Below are 19,636 nucleotides of genomic sequence, written 5' to 3' on the forward strand. Positions count from 1 at the left end.
TGAAAATAAGACCTACCACAACTTTGGGAGAAAAAAATTAATATAAGACACTGTCTTATTTTCAGGGAAACAGGGTATATAAAGTTAGTCTTATAGATAGTATATAGTTGGGTCTTGGTTATTATCCCTTCAGCCATTCTATGTCTTTTGGAGTTTAAATCATTCACACTTAAGGTAATTATTGATAGAAGAGGGCTTACTTTAGCCATTTTGTTTTTCTGTTTTTTAATTCTTTGTTCCTGTAAATCTTCTATTGCTCTCTTTACTTTGCGTTTGGTAGATTTTTTTCTTTTGTAGTGATATTCATTGATTCATTTTCTTTTTTATATCTTCTATATGTTTTTTTTTTGTAGCTATCATGTGGCTTGTTAAAATGTACATAATACTCAAAGTGATCTATAGATCACTTCATTGCTATGCCTATCACAATCCCAATGACAATTTTTATAGAAATAGAAAAAAATCATAAAGTTCATGTATAGCTACAAAAAATCCAGAATAACCAAAGTGATCTTAAGAAAGAGGAACACTGTTGGAGGTATTACTCCTATTTTCAAACTAAATTACAAAGCCATAGTAATAAAACAAAAAGATTGACATAGAGCAATGAAACAGAATAGAAAACCCAGGAAAAAAGCAGCATATATATACAATCAAATGATCTTTGACAAGGATTCTAAGAAAGAATAATCTCTTCCCAAAAAATGGTATAAGTAAAACTGGATAGCCACATTAAAAAAAAAGAAAAAGAAATTGGACCTTTACTTTACTTCCACTATACACAAAAATCAACTCTAAGAAATTGAAGATTAATGTGAGACCTGAAACTATAAAACTCCTGAAAGAAAACTTAGGGAAAGGTTTCTTGACACTAGGCAATGATTTATTGGGTATGACACCAAAAGCACAAGCAACAAAAGCAAAGATAGATAAGGGGAATCATATTAAATTAAAAAGCTCGTGCACAACAAAGGAAACAATCAACAGAATTCAAAGTCAACTATAGCATGGTAGAAAATATTTGCAAACCATGTATCTGATAAGGGTTTAAAATCACTTTTATCCTATATAATAAAAAGCTAATATGCAAATCGACCAAACAGTGGAACGACCAGTCACTATGATGCACACTGACCACCGACGCAGAATGCAGGAGCTGCCCCCTGGTGGTCAGTGCACTCCCACAGGGGGAGCACTGCTCAGCCAGAAGCCAGGCTCATGGCTGGTGAGTGGAGTGCAGTGGCAGGAGCCTCTCCTGCCTCCACAGCAGTGCTAAGGATGTCTGACTGACAGCTTAGGCCCACTCCCCACCAGCCTAAGCCATCATTTGGACATCCCTCGAGAGTTCTCAGACTGCGAGAAGGGGCAGGCCAGGAACCCCTCTCCCTGAGTGCATAAATTTCATGCACCGGGCCTCTAGTGTGTTAATAATAGCACAGTTTCAGTTACATAAGTTGAGTAAATCCTATGGAATACTTTACAGCATGGTGCTTATAATTCACAAACAAAAATGGAACATAAGGAAACTCTGGGAGGCACTCAATTACCTTGATTGTGATGATGGTATCACAGGAGTTTGCAAGTGTCCAAATTCATCAAAATGTACATATTAAGTTTATACAATTATTTGTATATCAATTAAACTCCCAATAAAGCTGTTAAAAATCTAGTACTGCCCCAATTACGTGGCTATTAGTTGGAGCATCATTCCGTACATCAAAAAGTTATGGGTTTGATACCTGATAAGGACACACCTAGGTTTCAGGCTTCATTCCCTGTAAATACCCTGTGGGGGTGAGTTTTGGAGGCAACCTATTGATGCTTCTCTGTCATGTCTCTCTCTGTCATCAGCGAAGGCATATCCTCAGGTTAGAATTAAAAATGTATATATTTTTAAAAAATTTGTTCTATAGGAATGTGCAGTTACTCAAAGAGAATAACTAGGGCTCCACAGAAAGGGCATCATGAATCCTTCACCTGCCACTACCCCATACATCCACTCTGGTAACCATGAAATCACGAGTCAGATACATTTTCAGTGATATTCCTTTCATACCCTTCCACCAATTTCCAACCTAGTTCACAAAATGATCTCTTTATTTATTTTTAGTGTTAGAATGTTGGAAATCTGCCCCAGGTTTTACAGCATTAATGTGATTTCAGTTTGCAATGTAGTCTGAGGTTCTCTCTGAAGAGATACTAGCTAGCTTCATCATTTACAAACCTATGAACGATCACAAGCTGAGTATTTTTAACCACTTCTCTGGTTGAGAGGCAGAGTTGGGGTGAGATTCAAATCCAAGTTTACCATTGACTGGCCAACCACACCAGTTTGATCCTTCATTACTGAGTCTATAACACTGAGATTACTCAGAGTGGTTGTGAAGATCAATAAAATAATGTATGTAAATCACCAAGCACAAATGGTGATCTTTAATAAATGTTACTTTTAATTCTCTTGTTTGAAAAACTAAAGATGACATGAAGGTGGGGATAGGAAGTAAAAAAAATGTCCCTTCAAAAACGCTGCATACATTCATATTCGATACAAATTAAAGCAGGATACATACTCTTACACCAGGCTCATTTATGTCATTTTTCACAGTTTGAATGCTACCTACTGAGATTAAGATTAAGATATTTGTAAAAGTGGAAAAAGAAAAAAAACAACAACTGCATTTCATCGAGACAGTTTTGCTTACATATTCATATAAATACCTTATTTATCCTACTAATTCTTAATTAATCGAGAGCAACAGTTTCTAGATTAAGTAGGTTGTTTACATCTGAATGCTGGAAGATAGAGGATTCATTTGCTCAGTCAAAGATGTACTAAGGCTTTGTGAGTGACAGAAGATAAGACACTGGGAAAAAAATGTTTAAGGCTCATTTGGGAACCAAGACATTTGCATTTCATAGAAGGGATTTAGACTCCATTGGAACATAAGGTTCTAGGAACAATTGCAAGCAATTGCTTTCTTGGTCCATTGCCTAACCCTGTACTTATCACCCTCTGAGCAGCAGTTTAGGAGCTGGCCCTGGATGCCTTATACCTTAGTGCAGTGGTGTCGAACTCAATCAGAGAAGGGGCCAAAATCTAAAATCCAGCCTAAATCGCGGGCCGAATGGTTTACTGAACAGTCATAAACTGTCATTGTGATGGAAACACAGCAGAGTGCAGTGATGACAGCGCGGTGCGGGCCACATTGCAAGGCCTGGCGGGACGGATTTGGCCCGCGGGCCTTGTGTTTGACACATGTGCCTTAGTGGGTTAGTCAAGTAACACAAACAAAAAGGCAGGTTGATATATCGACTTCTTTTTATCTTAAGAATACTCTTCTAAAAAATAGATTTCACACAGAAACACAAACTCTCTTACCTGAGGAACTTGATGACCAAGGCACAACTAAGATTTTGTCTTGTCTTTAGCAATTTTATCTCCTTGGCTACAAGTATAAACTAGTTGCTAGCAACAGTATTTTCATGGCGTCCTTCCTTCCTTCCTTCCTTCCTTCCTTCCTTCCTTCCTTCCTTCCTTCCTTCCTTCCTTCCTTCCTTCCTTCCTTCCTTCCTTCCTTTTCTTTCCCTTCCCTCCCTCCCTCCCTCCCTCCCTCCCTCCCTCCCTCCCTCCCTCCCTCCCTCCCTCCCTCCCTCCCTTCCTTCCTTCCTTCCTTCCTTCCTTCCTTCCTTCCTTCCTTTCTTCCCTTTCTCACCCGAGGATATGTTTTTAATTAATGAGAGAAAGAGGAACAGAGAGAGATAGACAGACAGACATAGATGAATGTCAATGTGAGATAGAAACATCAGTGGGTTGCCTCTCATATGCACCCTAATTGGGGATTGAAACTGTAACCTAGTTATGTGCCCTGACCAAGAACTGACCCTGCAACCTTTTGGTGTATGGGATGCTGCTGCAGCCAACCGAGCCACCTGGCCAGGGTGGGACATCTTATTTTTCATATCCAGATAGAGTTATGCTTTGTATTGTTTTTAGTGGGCCTTCCTGTATTTTTTTCATGCAGTTACTCAGCAAACACTGTATACCTACTATGTGACACAAATGCAGAGGCAAACCTAGAACAATAAGAAAGGACACATGAGAAAGTCATTGATAATTCAGTTTCTGTTTATCAGTCGTTATAATAAAGATATGTCCAGATTGCGGTGCTAGGGCTACAAAATGATACAAAAATGAAAAAATATTTGTCTATGAGAACCTACAAAGAATATGATACAGTAAAAATGAGGAAATCCAAGATTTTATACCACAATTGTTTATTTGCCTGACCTCTGTGAGTAGTCAAGGTAAGCTCTTAGAGTCCAAGAACCCTGACTTGTCACACTAACTCACGTTCAGTACCTTTCCAGAGGTGATCCATAGAAATACAGCAAAATTCACTTTTTGAATATCTGTCTCCTCCCCAAAACTTGCACACAAATATTTAACACTACTGTTTCCTAGCACTTCCTTATCCTCCACAGTAATCGATTATACGATTATAGAAATGTTGGAACATTTAAAGATCATTCTAAGTAACTCCTTCAGCAACTTATAGTTAAGGAAACTGAGGTCTAAGAAGGATAAATGATTTAACAAAGTTATATAAAAACTAGTGGAACCAGGGAAGACTCAGTTTACTATCATTCATTTTTTTTTTTTTTTAGTTAAATTGACAGAAGTAATCAGACACTTAGCACAGATGCCACGTATCTAAATATGAGAGGATGTGGCTTTCAGAACATCACTTCCCGAAGCTTCCCGAAGACCACTTTTTGTGGCCTTTGTCAAAGTCGATGGCAGCTATAGGTATAATAAGTAATTTCTGTAGTATTTATTCACTTGAGAGATATTCTATGATAGCAAAACATTTTCTTTGAAGTTCTTATTTGTTCTTTTTAGCAAGCAGCAACTTTTAAATGGGCAAGTTTTTCATTTGTTTCCACACACACACACACACACAAAAAGAAAAAAAAACAGACCTAAATTTCACTGAGGATATAATTTTTTAAAAGCATTATTCAATGTTGACTATAAAAATGTTATTGTACAAAATGTCATTATATAACCTGATACCAGGGGTACCTAGTCCGTCATTTCCTCCGCTGGTGTCCACATGCACCTGTGGGTGACATTGAGAGGGTGTGGGAGAGGTTAAGACAGAATACGAGGGGGGAAATGGCCATGACAACAGATACTATTACATGCCTAACTTTGTTGAGAAAATTCTGGATTACTGCAATAAATAGTTAGTGAACACCAATAAGTAACGATGTTAGAGCAAAAGAGGTTTATGCCAGCATTTCTTAGCACCTCTAATACACTAGTGTTTCCTATGACTATGATGAACACATGTCCAAGTTTTAGCAGGACAGCCCCAGCCTGCAATGGCTGATTCAGCATTAACTGCCTCCCCTTCCACTCCTGTCATCCTACCCGTGACTCTGTATGTTTGGGGGAGGATAAATATAGTGCACAAAATTTCCCAAACTAATATGACCAACGCAATACTGGTATTTACATTTCTACAACCATTTCCTAAAACTGTGGTCCACAGGACCTGGCTCAGAAAATGCTTATCTATTGTATTCTCTTCACTTGATAGCTGATGGAAACTAAGGACCAGGGAATTAAAGAGATTCCACTAGAAAATTGCAGAAAGGACGAGAGCCGAGGACTACTGGCTTCTATCTCTGATGCATTTTCTGACATATCACACTGCTGTATTACTAGTAAAACATTCTTAACATGATATTAACATTCTTAGCATGAAGTTCTAGTCATACTAAAACATTCTTAACATGAAATTAAAAAGTCCTATTATTAGATTGCCAACATTATATTTTATCCTAATACAAAAATAAGTCACCCACTTTTACAAGTTAATTTCAATTTAAATGAAGCTCAAGTCAATTTTTCTCTTTTTAAATCATAGCTGTAGAATTAACAAGAGACAGAGTCAATGAGAAAACACTATCTTGAAGTCAATTGCAAGCTTGTAAGACAAGTCAATCTTTCTCTGCTTTCCCTCCATTCACTCTTGTGAAGGAGAGGTAACTGAGTTCTTCCTATCCTCAGAGAGTCGCTGGCCTCACAAGTGTGTGTTTGGGGGTTGGGGAAGGAGCTAATTTTATCAACCAACAGACTTTCCAGTGCCTACTACAAAGAGTTCTGCTGTAATATTTTACTTTCATTTTGGTTCCAAGTGGCCTTTAAAATATGGATACTACTGCCGGGACCGGTTTGGCTCTTTGGATAGAGTGTCGGCTTGGGGACTGAAGGGTCCCGGGTTCGATACCGGTCAAGGGCATGTACCTTGGTTGCGGGCATATCCCCAGTAGGGGGTGTGCAAGAGGCAGCTGATCGATGACTCTCTCTCATCCATGTTTCTAACTCTCTCTCTCCCTTCCTCTCTGTATAAAATCAATAAAATATATTTAAAAAATAAAATAAAATATCGATACTACGACTTTCTTGGGTCATTTGATACCTATGAAAACTTTAAATAAATTAGTTAATATAATCCATGAGTCTCTACATGTTTGCTAACAGAGGCTATTTTCTGATTCAGTTTGTACCAAAGACATGGCTCTAGGAGAAAATCAGACAAAGAATTATATCTTTAAAAATAAGTTATTCAGATTGTGGGTCACACATGGGCTCTGCTTCCTAGGTAGCTGTTCTGCAATTTAGGCAACTTAGAAACTTCTTTTAGAGAAGAGAGTGATTATAAAATCTTTAAAAAAAAAAGTGATTTCCTGTGAGTTAAGAAATATAAATAGACTTTTCGAAGGAGAAAAAGTAGAAAATGCTGGTTAAAACTCCTGGGAAATTCATTTCTACACAGGATATTATTTTGCTCATTAGTAAGAAAAGGGAGTTAATATTAATTAAATCTTGCTCAGACAAGATAACCAGTTAAGTACATGAAAATTACAAGGTGATTAAGGCAAAACATTTTTAGAGCGAATCCAGTCTTGGGTTTTCAGACAGTGACTGAGATGACATGTGACTGTCCTCCTCTCAGTCACACTGGGCTTTGAGATTGTGTTGCAGAGCTCTGACTTCTGGAACACAGCACTCTTTTCTGTGATTAAAAAAAAGGCTTGCCTATGAGAATGTACCATTTGAAGAAATGGATGTATTTGAGTCTAACTACTGCACTCAATGAGAGCCACCTGTGTAAAAAAGAAAGGAATACAGATATTGATCACATCAAACGCTTTCATTGAAGTTGACATGGACACTCATACAGTTCATTGTGGATGATCTCAGAAGCTTTCCTGTGTATGAGAAACAGAACCACAGGCCTTTTTGTATAAGTTCCTGTATATCTTGTCCATGCTGTTCTCAAAGATGGGTCGGTGGGACTTTCCTTTGTAAGAGGCTGCCCTGTTGGACCAGTATTCACCATCATCCATTTGGAGAGTGCCACGTGGCCGCTGACATGAGCTATAAAAAAGAATACATGAGATTACAATAGTGAGACTAGACCAGAGGCACAACTGTCTAAATCAAATGTTAATGAAGTACTTCACAGGTGTGTATACTCTGGGCTAGAAAATTAAAGACAATAAGGCCTGTGCCTAGAGTGACACTGTTTGCTTGAAAACAAATTACTGAACACTAAAATGAAAATAGTGTCTGAGAGACAGAGTTTGAAAGGAATTCAGAGAAGAGAGGTAAGTGAGGTGTGGTGAAGCGGAGCGCCAGTTACGAGAGTCAGACAGACCTGTCGCTGATTCACATTTAATCCATTAGAGGCTGGGGACCTTGGACCACTTATTTAATCATCCAGAGTCTCATCTTCCTTGACACTATTTTTGCAGTTATTGCTTTAAAAATTAAAGAGAGTGTATGTAAGGTGCCTAGCGTAGTTTTTAACTGACACACGGAAGTTATTAATTATGAGGCATGGGACTACTGAGTATTTTATATGTATCAATATTTACATATTAACTGACATCCTCTGAAGTTAGTAACTAGAAACTGAGACTCAGTGAAATGCAGTGACTTCCTATGACCACTCAGCTTGCAGATGGTGATATGGAAGGGGTGGTATGTCAGTGGCTCTGAGCCCTTTTTACTGTGCCAGGCTGCTGCTGTCCTCAGTGGGGAACAGAAAATTAGACTCAACATAAACCACTTTTGGAAACAGAAGAGGGAGTATTTGAAGTGATAGGACTTACTGTCAATTTAAGAGTTTTGAAGGAAAAAAAAAACACAGAAAGCTATAAAATAGTTGTAGTTTTTCTGAAGGCTCAAAAGTATTTTTTTGAAAACATACCAAAGTTATAATTTTAATATAAAAAAAAATTAAGTTCTGGGATCACCACAGTATCTGCTAAAAATAAAATGCTGGCTTTTTCAAAGACTAAGTTTTTTGGCACTGAGCTACTTCAATAAATTAAGTACTTGTTATATGTAAGCCCTCTTAGGCATGCTAGAGATCATGAAGTTTGTACCATATAAAATTATATGTCCTGACTATTAAATTCTATAAATATTTTCTTCATATATGTATCTACAATCACATTTCACACAAACAATTTCTTCCCTAACTTATCAGTTCCATGATGTTACCTCCATTGTCAACTGTGAAATAGAAACTCTTGGAGTTGTCTAAAGATGTATTTGCTATTTTGCCTGAAGTCAATCTTCCCACCTGAACACTGTATGAAGGACCATGAAAAGGGGCATGAAGTGGCTGTATTACCATTTCAGAGCTTGGTAGTGTCAGTGATGATGCAGTGAAAACATGTACACACTCTCTTTGGAAAACAGGCATGATCCAGTAAGCTTAAATATGCAACTTCAACCCAGTAATTCAACTGCTAGATTCCCCAGCCAAATTCTTGCACAAGTGGACCATGTACGAAATGTTCATAATAGCATTCTTTATCTTTATTCTTAGTTATGCAGGACATTTTAAGTCTATGTATTAGATTTTTTTTCTTCCATTTGTTAATACTGAAGGTAGCTTTTTGACTATTTGTCACATCTTATTAATCAGATAGTGACCAATGGAGAAAAAATAAAAACTATACTCAACCCTGTGATACCTAAAAATATATTTGTAAAATTTAAATTACTCAGATTGAGATTCTGTTATAAATAATTTCATACTTAAAGCATTTATATTGAACATATTCCTACTGTTAGTAAATGGAAAAAGATGCATAAGCAAACAGAAAACAGTTTATATCAATAGCTAATTCCTTAAAAGAACAACATAGCTACAATTTTAATTGACAGGTATAAAAGGCCAAATTATATTCTAAACATGAAGTTCAAATTGCTTTTATCCTTCTCTCTTTTTATGGCCAACTCCCATCTATTTGAAGCATCACCTTATGTCTGGTCTTTAATTAGGACTATTCTCAAACAGGATGATGCTGCCAGAAGCTCTGAAGAGAACTGAGACAGACATAGGAGGTGCTAAAAGGAGGAAAGAGATCCCAGGGCCATGGAAATGGGTAAGGCTACCACAGCTATCTAAAACTTTGTAAAAGAGAGGAAATATAAAATTGAGAAGGAAGTCTACATGGGGAGTAGATTTCCCCCCATACTAACCCCCAAATCCCATAATATTGGAAGTAAAAGATTTCTTCCTAATTAATTTCATACTCAAAGGTGATGGAAGACATACAGCTAAGCATGGATATATAATAAAGCCTAAAATAAACCCTGGATATGTGGATTTACAGAGAAGCCAAATAAACTAAAACTTTAAGTAGGTTGAGAGTATCACCATTCATTGACAGTATTTGCTTTCATTGAAAAGTTTCTTTAATGCAAACATTAAAATATTTCAATGAGATTTTTCATAGTTAAATATTTTAAATATATAAAAATAATTAATAATTGCTAATTTGAGTCTAAATTTCCCACAAATCTAGCAGATTAAGAAGCAAGCTATTTTTGTACCAATTATGAGAAAGAACTCTCTATAGAGAAGTAACCAAGTTCATACCTGTACTCGGGATCACTGTCATAGGCATAGTCTCTGTAGTAAAGACCTCTTTTCATTTCCAGTTCGTCTTCCTTCTCTAGTTCTCTCTCATCCTGAAAAGTATAAAGATTTTCATTAATTCATTTTATAATTAAAATGACACACATCTCTTTGGGAAATGCTCTCCTCCTCTCCCATTCTAAGAAATTGAATTAAATGTTTGGACATCTTAGGAAAGAAATAAAAGGGTAAGTCAGAATTTATTTTCTGTTCTGTAAGACTAACATAATTTTATTATATTTTTGCTAATACTATTTATCAAAGACTGGACACCTAGTAGATGTTTCTTGAATCAACAAGTGAAAGGATACTGTGTATGAAGATATGAACTAAGATGTGTAGTAATATCTTACACATTGTTATGTCACATGGCATGGCAACTCCTTGTATAAGAAGCTTGTTCAGACACATTCAAGAGCACAAGAAATATATATATATATATATATATATATATATATATATATATATATATATATGCCTAAGCAACTGTTCTACTGTTCGACTAGTAGCTATGGTGCACACTGACCACCAGGGGCAGACACTCAACACACAGTCATGGAAACATGGAACAAATTGATGAATCTCAGGAGGAAGGGGGGATAAGGAGGACGGGACGAGATTAACCAAAGATATATGCATACTAGAGGTCCAATGCATGGATTTGTGCATGGTGGGGTCCCTCAGCCTGGCCTGAAGGGATTGGGTCAAAACTGGCAGTCCAATATCCTTTGAGGGGTCCTGGATTGTGAGAGGGCACAGGCCAGGCCGGGGGACCCCACTGGTGCACAAATCTGTGCAGCAGGCTTCTAGTAGGATCATAAAGAGATAGCTTTGTAAACTATATCCTTAATAGTAATTATTATCTTAATGTATGGCATTTACATAATTTAGTATCAAATATCTTTCTCACTGACTGGCCAATACCCTATTACCTACTCAAACTAGAATAAAAATAGAGAAAACTGATGACAAAAGGAACTTATAAGCATAAATAGGTTGCTATAAAAATTAGTGTTAATAAGGAATTCATTTTATGTAAGAAATCAACTGAAAATAGATTATGAAGAAAATAATTTTTAAATTTTGCTGAGAGTATGAAATTGTGAAGAAAGCATTCTGGTAAAAATGTGAACAATAAGTAAAAAGAATAACAGAAGCCCTAACTGGTTTGGCTCAGTGGTTAGAGTGTCGGCCTCTGGACTGAAGGGTCCTGGGTCCGATTCCCGTCAGGAACATGTGCCTTGGTTGCGGGCACATCCCCAGTCGGGGGTATGCAGGAGGCAGCTAAACATCTCTCATCTGACATTTCTAACTCTCTATCCCTCCTCTTTCCTCTCTGTAAAAAAGCAATAAAATATATTTAAAAAAATAAAAAAGAGTAACAGAAAATGTGAATATATTTAGAGTTATTAAATTTTCTAGGTGAATTAAAACCTTTTATCCTTTCAAAGTAACTCTTTTAATTCTACTAATGCCCCCCCTCCTTATTTTTGGTTTATTATTCATATAGCTACAATGGCTTTCTTTTAGTTAGTGCTTGAATGGTATATATTTGTCCTTTTATTTTCAACCTTTTCTTATTACTAGTTTTTAGATCTTTTTTCTTAGATAGCATATATCTACTAGATGTTAGTTATTTTTGCCCAGTTTGATAAATCAACAAAGTGAAGCATTCACTCTATTATCACAGGAAATGTAATTGGCTATCATGAATACAAAGGACACTACAAAAAAGTGAACGAAATAAAAAAAAGTAATGTTTTCAATCTCAACAAATATGTTGCAAGAACTAATGTAAATATTAATTAAAAAATTCTAATGAATGACAATACTCTTTAATTTTATAAATACTAGTATAGTTGAAAAATTAATTTGACATTGTAATAAAAACATTGACTAAATTTTAAATGTTTATATATGAAAAAAAAATACAAAAAGTATCTTTTAAAAAATCTGAGCCAAGATTATTTATTAAACAAGACCCATATTTTTAGCTGGGTAGTTACTATTCTAGACTCTGAGGACAGAAAGATAACTAAGACAGGATTCCTGCATACGTGTAGAACAACACTGCTATTCCATGAAACTCTATGGATAGAAAGGACCAAAGAATCATTAGGAGACATAATAAAAGACAAAATAAAGAAAATAAGGGAAAACTTTCTAATTAATGAAGCATTCTAAGAATAGAATGACTATCTTAAGAGGAAGTAAAATTACTGCAGAGCACTGATACCCATTTAGATCAAGGATTTCATGGAGGGGAATTCTGCCCTGAGAAACAAAAAAGACTAGATGACCTTCATAGTTATTCCCATCTGAGTTTAAGATTCAATTTTGCAACACACACACACACATACACATACTAGAGGCCCAATGCATGAAAATTCATGCACTGGATGGAGGTCCCTCAGCCTTACCTACACCCCTCACAGTCTGGGAGCCCTCAGAGTGGAAGGCAACCTGGTGATCAGGGGAAGGAGATGCCCCATCACACCTTGGCTGCTGCCATTGCCAGCAGCACAAGCCTTGGCTGGCCCTGATTACCTGAGCCTTGGGTGGCCCTGGGTAGCTGGACATCCACCATCCAAGGCTTGCCTGTGCCTCTGGCCAGCCCTGGGAAGCTGGAGGACTGAGGGGACTGTGCACCACCATCTTGTGGCTGTGGGTGCTGCCATGTTTGAGGGTGGGGCAATCAATTAGCATATTCCCTCCTTATTGGCTGTGGGTGCCACCATCTTTGAGAGTGGAACAGTCAATTAGCATATTTACTCCTTATTGGCTGTGGGCATTGCTATCTTTTGTGACAGCATGAGGGTCAATTAGCATATTCCTTCTTTATTAGATAGGAGATATATATATTCAGCACATACACATCTCTTATAAGAGTCCTTGTATAGTCTGTTTGTTAAAAGGTCAGGTTATATAAAAACAAAGAGGCCAAAACATCACATCTTATTATAGCTTACTATGGATCAAGCAAACATTTAAAGAGATGTATCATTCTTGTCAGTGTCAGAAAATACATTCCTAGGACATAGAGAAGTGATTCACCCTTTATTCCTCATCCACATTCCCACTTACCAACATGCAAATACAGAAAATGATGGGCAGCAGCAATATTTGTTGCATACCTACAAGACATCTAGGACTGAGGTACTTTTTATATGGATGTCATTTAAACCTTCAATAACCACATCAAATATATTGAAACTAAAAAAAAAAAAAAAAAAATTTAAAAATTGCCAAAGATACAAACTAAGAGGCAGAACTGAAACTTAAATCCAGATCTAACTTGATTTACATTATACTGCCTCCTAGAATGCAAATAAACTGGACTATGAAATCAAAACCTCTATCCCAGGCCATTAGATCATTCTCCTATATACGTGGTCAGCAAACTGCAGCTCGGGAGCCACATGCGGCTCTTTGGCCCCTTGAGTGTGGCTCTTCCGCAAAATATAGCCTGGGCAAGTCTATTTTGAAGAAGTGGCATTAGAAGAAGTTTAAGTTTTAAAAATTTGGCTCTCAAAAGAAATTTCATTTGTCGTACTGTTAATATTTGGCTCTGTTGACTAATGAGTTTGCTGATCACTGTCCTATATGAAAATTAGACCCAAATTCTTTCAAGCTGATATCTAGTTAAATTTTTTATGAAGGTATGCTAGAAGAGTATAGTCCAGAATTTCCATAGTTTCAATTACCCTTGTATAATAACAGTACAAGACTGCAGAATGGAGAATTCCAGAAAAAAACAACTCATGAGTTTTAAATTACATATCATTCTGAGTAGCATGTTGAAATCTCATGCCATCTACTCCATTCCATTCAGAATGTGAATCACTCCTTTGTCCAGTGCACCTAAACTGTCTATGCTACTAGCCTGCTAGTAGCTTAGTAGCTGTCTAAGTTATCAGATGGCAGTGCAGTATCACAGAGCTTGTGTTCAAGTAACCCTGTGATGCTGGCAATGTGAATATACCATAGAGAAGCTGTCAAGTGCTTCCTTTAAGTGAAAGGTGTAACTCTTGACTTAATAAGGAAAGAAAAAAATCATATGCTGAGGTCGCTAAGATCTATAGTAAGAACCATCTTCTGTCTGTGAAATTGTGAAGAAGAATAAAGAGATTTGTGCTAATTTTGTTCTTGCACCTTAAACTGATGAAAGGTAACCTGCAAGTTTGAGAAGCTCTAAAAACTTAACACAAAATTCATCCAACAAAACCACACTTAGGTATATAATGGTAAGCTTACTAAACACAAAGTTGAAGGCCAAATCTTAAATGTAGCAGAGGGTGGGAAAACATCACATCATTTCAATAACAACTGAGTTTTCAACAGAGACAGAAGAAGCCAGAAGATAATGGGATATCTTCTTTAACATACCAAAGAAAACTACTAACTTAGAATTTTATTACATAAAATAAAAATCAAGATATTTTCAAACAAAGGAAAACAGAACTCAGCCAGGAGAATGACATAAACATAAGTGTCATATAGGGAATTCTTCAAGCAAAAGGGAAATGATTCTAGAATCTAGATGGGAACATGAAATTACTGACAAGAATGAAGAATAATAGAAATGGTAAATATAAGCTTAAATGAATAAACAAAATTTGTCTCTTTCATATATGTAGAATTTAAAAGGCATGGTAATAGACATACAAAAAGGAGGTGGATTAAAAAGAGTTAATATTTTCAGGCCCTACTATGATTGGGGAACTCAACAACAAAATAATTTGTCAGTATGCATGTTGAAATCTTTAGGGTAACCAATGACAGAATAGTAAAAAAATTAATAACAAGTTGGTAAAAAAAAAAAATGAATGGCAAAAAACACTTGTTAATCCAAATGAAAGCCCCATCAATTGACATAAAAATTCTGGATTTTCATTCTTGGGAAAGATTTTATGTGCTTTTATAAGATATGTACTTTAAGTCTAATGATAAAAAGCAAAGGATGGAAAAATATGGACTTTGCATATATTAGCCAAAAATTAATGTCGCTATAACTAGACTAACATCAGATAAAACACACTAACATCAGATAAAACACATTAAAATAATTCTAGAGATAAAGAGAGACATTGCACAACAAAATGTTCTCATCACAGTCTAAAATCTATATCCAACCAATGACATAGCCTCAAAATATGTAAAATGTCACATAATCCAGTTATGTCTCCAGGACTGAGTTTAATGCCCTACATAACACTCAGGATGATTGTTTTTAAAACTAATAAATGGAAAAGGAATCAAACACAAAAAAGAATATATAGTAATTATTTCAATATTGTCATTCATGTATACATTTTTGCCTCATCTCAAAAAATATTCTCACTTGATGTTCCCCAATATCAAACTTGGTAGATCTGCTCTGCTCTTTTCCTTTTTTAAACATTTAACTAGCATAAAAATTAGATGGGTGGCTTCTTCAAATTATGTTTTTTCTTACCCTCTCCTTAATTTACCATTTAGAATCAAATCTATTGGTAGGACATGGAATTGTTTTGAACTAGCCCAAAAAAGAAGAGTTTCTGTATTTTGAAGGATGTGAAAAAAGTTATCATAAAGTCACTATTTACTGACTCTTTATGATATAATAATCCCTGATTTTTGTTTGTAGTGCAGATGATTTGTGTCAAACATTTTGCATGACTCAGGTCAGGCAGGAAGTTAGTTATGGAGGTTGTATATTTTCCTTCCCAATGATTAAATATTGCAAACTTTAGCTTTCTGTTGTGGTTTATATGCCCAGTTATAAAAAGCCTTCAAGGGAATATTTTAGAAACTAACATAAAAATGTCTTTGATGAGCCTGATGTGATTTCAAGACATTTTTTACCCGGTCATGGATCTCATCGCAGTTTGAAGTTGAACACCAATCAGAATGGAATCTGTAGGCATAAAAAACAAAGGTGACTTGTAGTCAGAAGATGAGAAAAAAAAATCTTCCCAAATGACAGACAGAGGAAGTCATTTTTTTCTTATCCCTATATGATAATATATAAAGATTAAGTAACATTTTTCTTCTTTCAACCAAGCCTAAGAGGCAGATATAAACTCAGGTTAATTCTCAGCTATAGTATTAAGCACTCACAATATATTCAATAGACTTAATAATAAACTTTGACTCGCCTTGTAGTAACATACCCATATATCTGACCATTCTAATAATTTACATACTTAATTCTTTAAAGCTTTGTCTCTACATAAAGAATATAAATTTTCATGTTAGAACAATAATTCAATGTAGAGTGCATTTAAAATTGGTTCTTATTTTCTAGTAATTGAATCATACTCAAACTATGTGGAAGAAATTCCTTTCTGCATACAGAATAAAACATCTTATGAAATGAAACAAAATATTTACAATAGATTAAAAATGTTGTTTATAATCCAATCATGTTTTTACTCCTTCAGACCACAGGGGAACATTTCAAATATTGAATCATCATGTTATACATCTGAAAGCAACATAATGTTGTATGTCAGTTATACCACAATAAACAAATAAATAAAAAATACAGGGGAACATAAAAATTGAATGATCCCATCCCAATACAGATGGTATCATGTGTCTAGTCTCCACTATGATGTAAACGCATTTTTGAAAAAGTAAATATTGAAAAATAAGGAAGACAAGTATCTTTTATTAGAGTCTGAATGTTGAAATTGAAAATGTTGAAGAAATAAAGCAACCATTCCTCTTTCTTATATCCCTGACCAAACTCAAATCTGGCATTAATATAATTAAGCTGTATAAGTAACAATGAAAATTTCTCGATCTGATTATAGTGCATGTGCATAAAATGCCATCGGTAAATCCTTTATAAAGGAATGAATACTAAAATGTTAATTGGTTGCTTGAAATTTTGCCTTTTAATCTCCCAGTTTGTTCTTAAAGTTACAATTTTATATATTTACTCAGAGTATAGACTATTAAGCAAGATAAATGATTTTCATAAACTGTTGTAAAGAATGTAATCTACAATCGATGATCAACTACATCTAAATTTTAACCTCCTGCACTTTAAAAAGGAAGTATTACTGCATCTCTACAAATATCCTGGCAGACCTTACTTGCTACATATGTATGCATTTTGAAAATCTGAGATCCATATGTAGCTCCAACAGGACCCCATAGTACCTCCAAAGATACCATGAGAGGATCCACTAGTCTGTGCTGTGGTACAAGGAATAACTGTCTAACAATATTTTGTTCCACTTACAAAAATCAAAACCGTAAGCATGATGTAAAAGAAAATCAGTTCCTCTTAAATTCGATTTGCTAGTATTTCTCAGTCTGATTTCAGTAATAATTCTACATCCTAATACAAAGGCTGCCATAATATTAACATTTATACTTTGAGGGAAAACTGCTTCTGAACTGTAACACATCAAATTAAAACCATTTTATGGTGTGAAACTCTATTGGAGGTGTTTTAAAATGTGCTTAAAGCAAAAACAAAAACAAAAACAAAAAACACACACAAACAAACAAAAAAAACCTTTCACAATAAATAAAAAATTAATTTGCTTAGAGTCACTGATAAGAGTTTTAAACATCTGTTTATTCATATACATGATTAAGGAGTCAGCATTTTACAGCAATGTTAGAGAAAACTTAATTAATTTTAATGGCTATTTACCCAAATTCCTATAGCTGTATGTTTTGTCATACTCCCAATTTTTTCTCTGGGATATATATAACCTACATTTATAGCAGTTTAAATTCCAATGGATTGTATAAACATCCATAAATATCCTGCTGAATGACCTGAAAAGCCAGATCAGAAATGTCTCATATTTAAAGATGTGGTACTGAGTGCACTAAAGAATAAAAGACTAAATCTATATATTTTTTAGAAAATACACTCAAAGCACAGGTGTATAACCTTAGTGAAAGTCCATCCCCCCAAAATTTTACTGTTTTAGATAAATTCAAAACTAACCTCAACCTTCCTCAAGTCATAGTTAAGTAATGTTTAATATTAGACTCACTCATTTCCTTCTAGAACCTCTATCCAGCATACAGTGACAGCATTTCAGAAGCAGTGATATGTGAACAAGCAAAGATGCTGCATGCTGACCTGAAAGACACCTCTGGAACAAGTGCTGAAATGTTTAAGGCTAGTAGGAGGTGGTTTGATAAATTTAAGAAAAGGGGTATTTATTTATAGATTAAACAGTGCATTAGGAAGGAATGCATTGTGTCTAAGAAAAGTTAAAGGAGGAAATCATTTGTGGGTCTGGAATGGATTAATTCAATTTACATTTTTTCTAATGGGAAAACCGATTTGATTTTTGAGCAAATAGCTTCTCCAACAGCCTTCTGAAACTAATTAAGTTTGAGAATGAAGTTCCACTAAACTAAGGGTTGGGTTGTTGTTTTTTAATGTGACAGCTATTGTTTTCTATGTTACTATTGGTGAGAGAGGCAAGCAATTCCCAACTTGGATTCAACAACAATAATAACAAAAAACAGATGAAGAGAAATTATTTCTTTCACATTAAAATTATAACTAGCAGCTAACTTTGGTTGCAAAGGTTTTTTTTTTAGAGGAAGTGCTAGAATTTTTACATGATTAAGATTCTCTTGGGGAGTTGGAAGGAGGTTATTTGAGGAAACTAGTTACCAAATACCAGCAATATATACATCATTATTATCACCAAAATATGTATGCTATTTTTATACATATTTATATACATATGAATCTACTAAAAGCAAACTATCACACACTCTATTTTTCACTTTTATGAACTACTAGTAGCCCTGCTCATGAATCTGTGCCCCAGTAGGTCACTGCCACCCTCCTATAGCTCCCCCGACCTCCCCATCAGAACTCGCTGCCCTACCCCCTCCTGTAACTCTCCACCTCCCACTTGCTTGCTGCCCAGCCCCATCCTATAGCATTTCACCACCCGCTTGTAGTTTGCTGCCCCACCCTCCTGCAGATCCATGATATGATCCTTACTTGGTTAATCATCAGGCCTCTGGGCGTAATTAACATATTCCTCTTTTATTATATAGGATAGTATTTAATTAGGATTAAAGTCATCCTAATTACTAAACTCCACTAATAATAAACTCACTTCAAGAGCACTGGGGTGGGGAGGAGTATCTCACACTATTACAATATACAATGTGTTCTAAATAAAAACAATTCAAGGCTTTGAAAATAAAATTATACTTTTACAAATAATCACTTCACATATATTATTGCTACCTTCTCTTCTAGTAATGATTATTCAAAAAAGTAGTCCAGAAATAGAGATTAAGCATTACCTTTCCCTGAGAGAAGCTCGGTTTAACACAGGGCTTGGAGGATGCTTCATCGTCGTTGAGGGTGCCGAATGGACAAGTAAGGTCCTTGCTGAATGCCGGGACTTGCTACATGATCTTGGGCTCAAATACTCATCACACCTTTCCAAAGAGTCATCGAAGTCCATGCCATGGGGTGTCCTGATCACCTGCATATAAATATGTATACAGAATATATAGCAACATTATACAAACACACACACACACACACATCCTTTGTAAAAGTTAAAATGCCACTGCTATATTTAAAGGTAAATTTCAGAATATAGCAATCATTCTTATTATAAGAGCCAACATTAACT

At 35.5% G+C, this 19,636-nt stretch overlaps 1 protein-coding gene across 5 annotated transcripts in view; it reads right to left on the reverse strand.

Annotated features, from left to right (window-relative positions):
* Window positions 1-4,105: 4,105 nt before the first annotated feature.
* The window catches only part of SPATA6 (spermatogenesis associated 6), a 56,265-nt gene continuing 40,734 nt past the window's right edge, over window positions 4,106-19,636 (reverse strand). For 2 of the 5 annotated variants that reach the window (XM_036444810.2, XM_045584579.1), the window contains 5 exons: window positions 19,299-19,486; window positions 15,807-15,906; window positions 9,972-10,063; window positions 6,463-7,450; window positions 4,106-6,224 (listed from right to left, as the gene is read on the reverse strand). In XM_036444810.2, coding sequence (XP_036300703.1) covers window positions 7,270-7,450; window positions 9,972-10,063; window positions 15,807-15,906; window positions 19,299-19,486 — 561 coding nt within the window. In that variant the 3' untranslated portion in view covers window positions 4,106-6,224; window positions 6,463-7,269. The remainder of the gene's footprint in view (window positions 6,225-6,462; window positions 7,451-9,971; window positions 10,064-15,806; window positions 15,907-19,298; window positions 19,487-19,636) is intronic. The other 3 variants (XM_036444813.2, XM_036444814.2, XM_036444812.2) reach the window with 3 other exon arrangements.

This window comes from Pipistrellus kuhlii, unplaced genomic scaffold (assembly GCF_014108245.1).
Source record: "Pipistrellus kuhlii isolate mPipKuh1 unplaced genomic scaffold, mPipKuh1.p scaffold_m20_p_2, whole genome shotgun sequence".
Taxonomy (NCBI): domain Eukaryota; kingdom Metazoa; phylum Chordata; class Mammalia; order Chiroptera; family Vespertilionidae; genus Pipistrellus; species Pipistrellus kuhlii.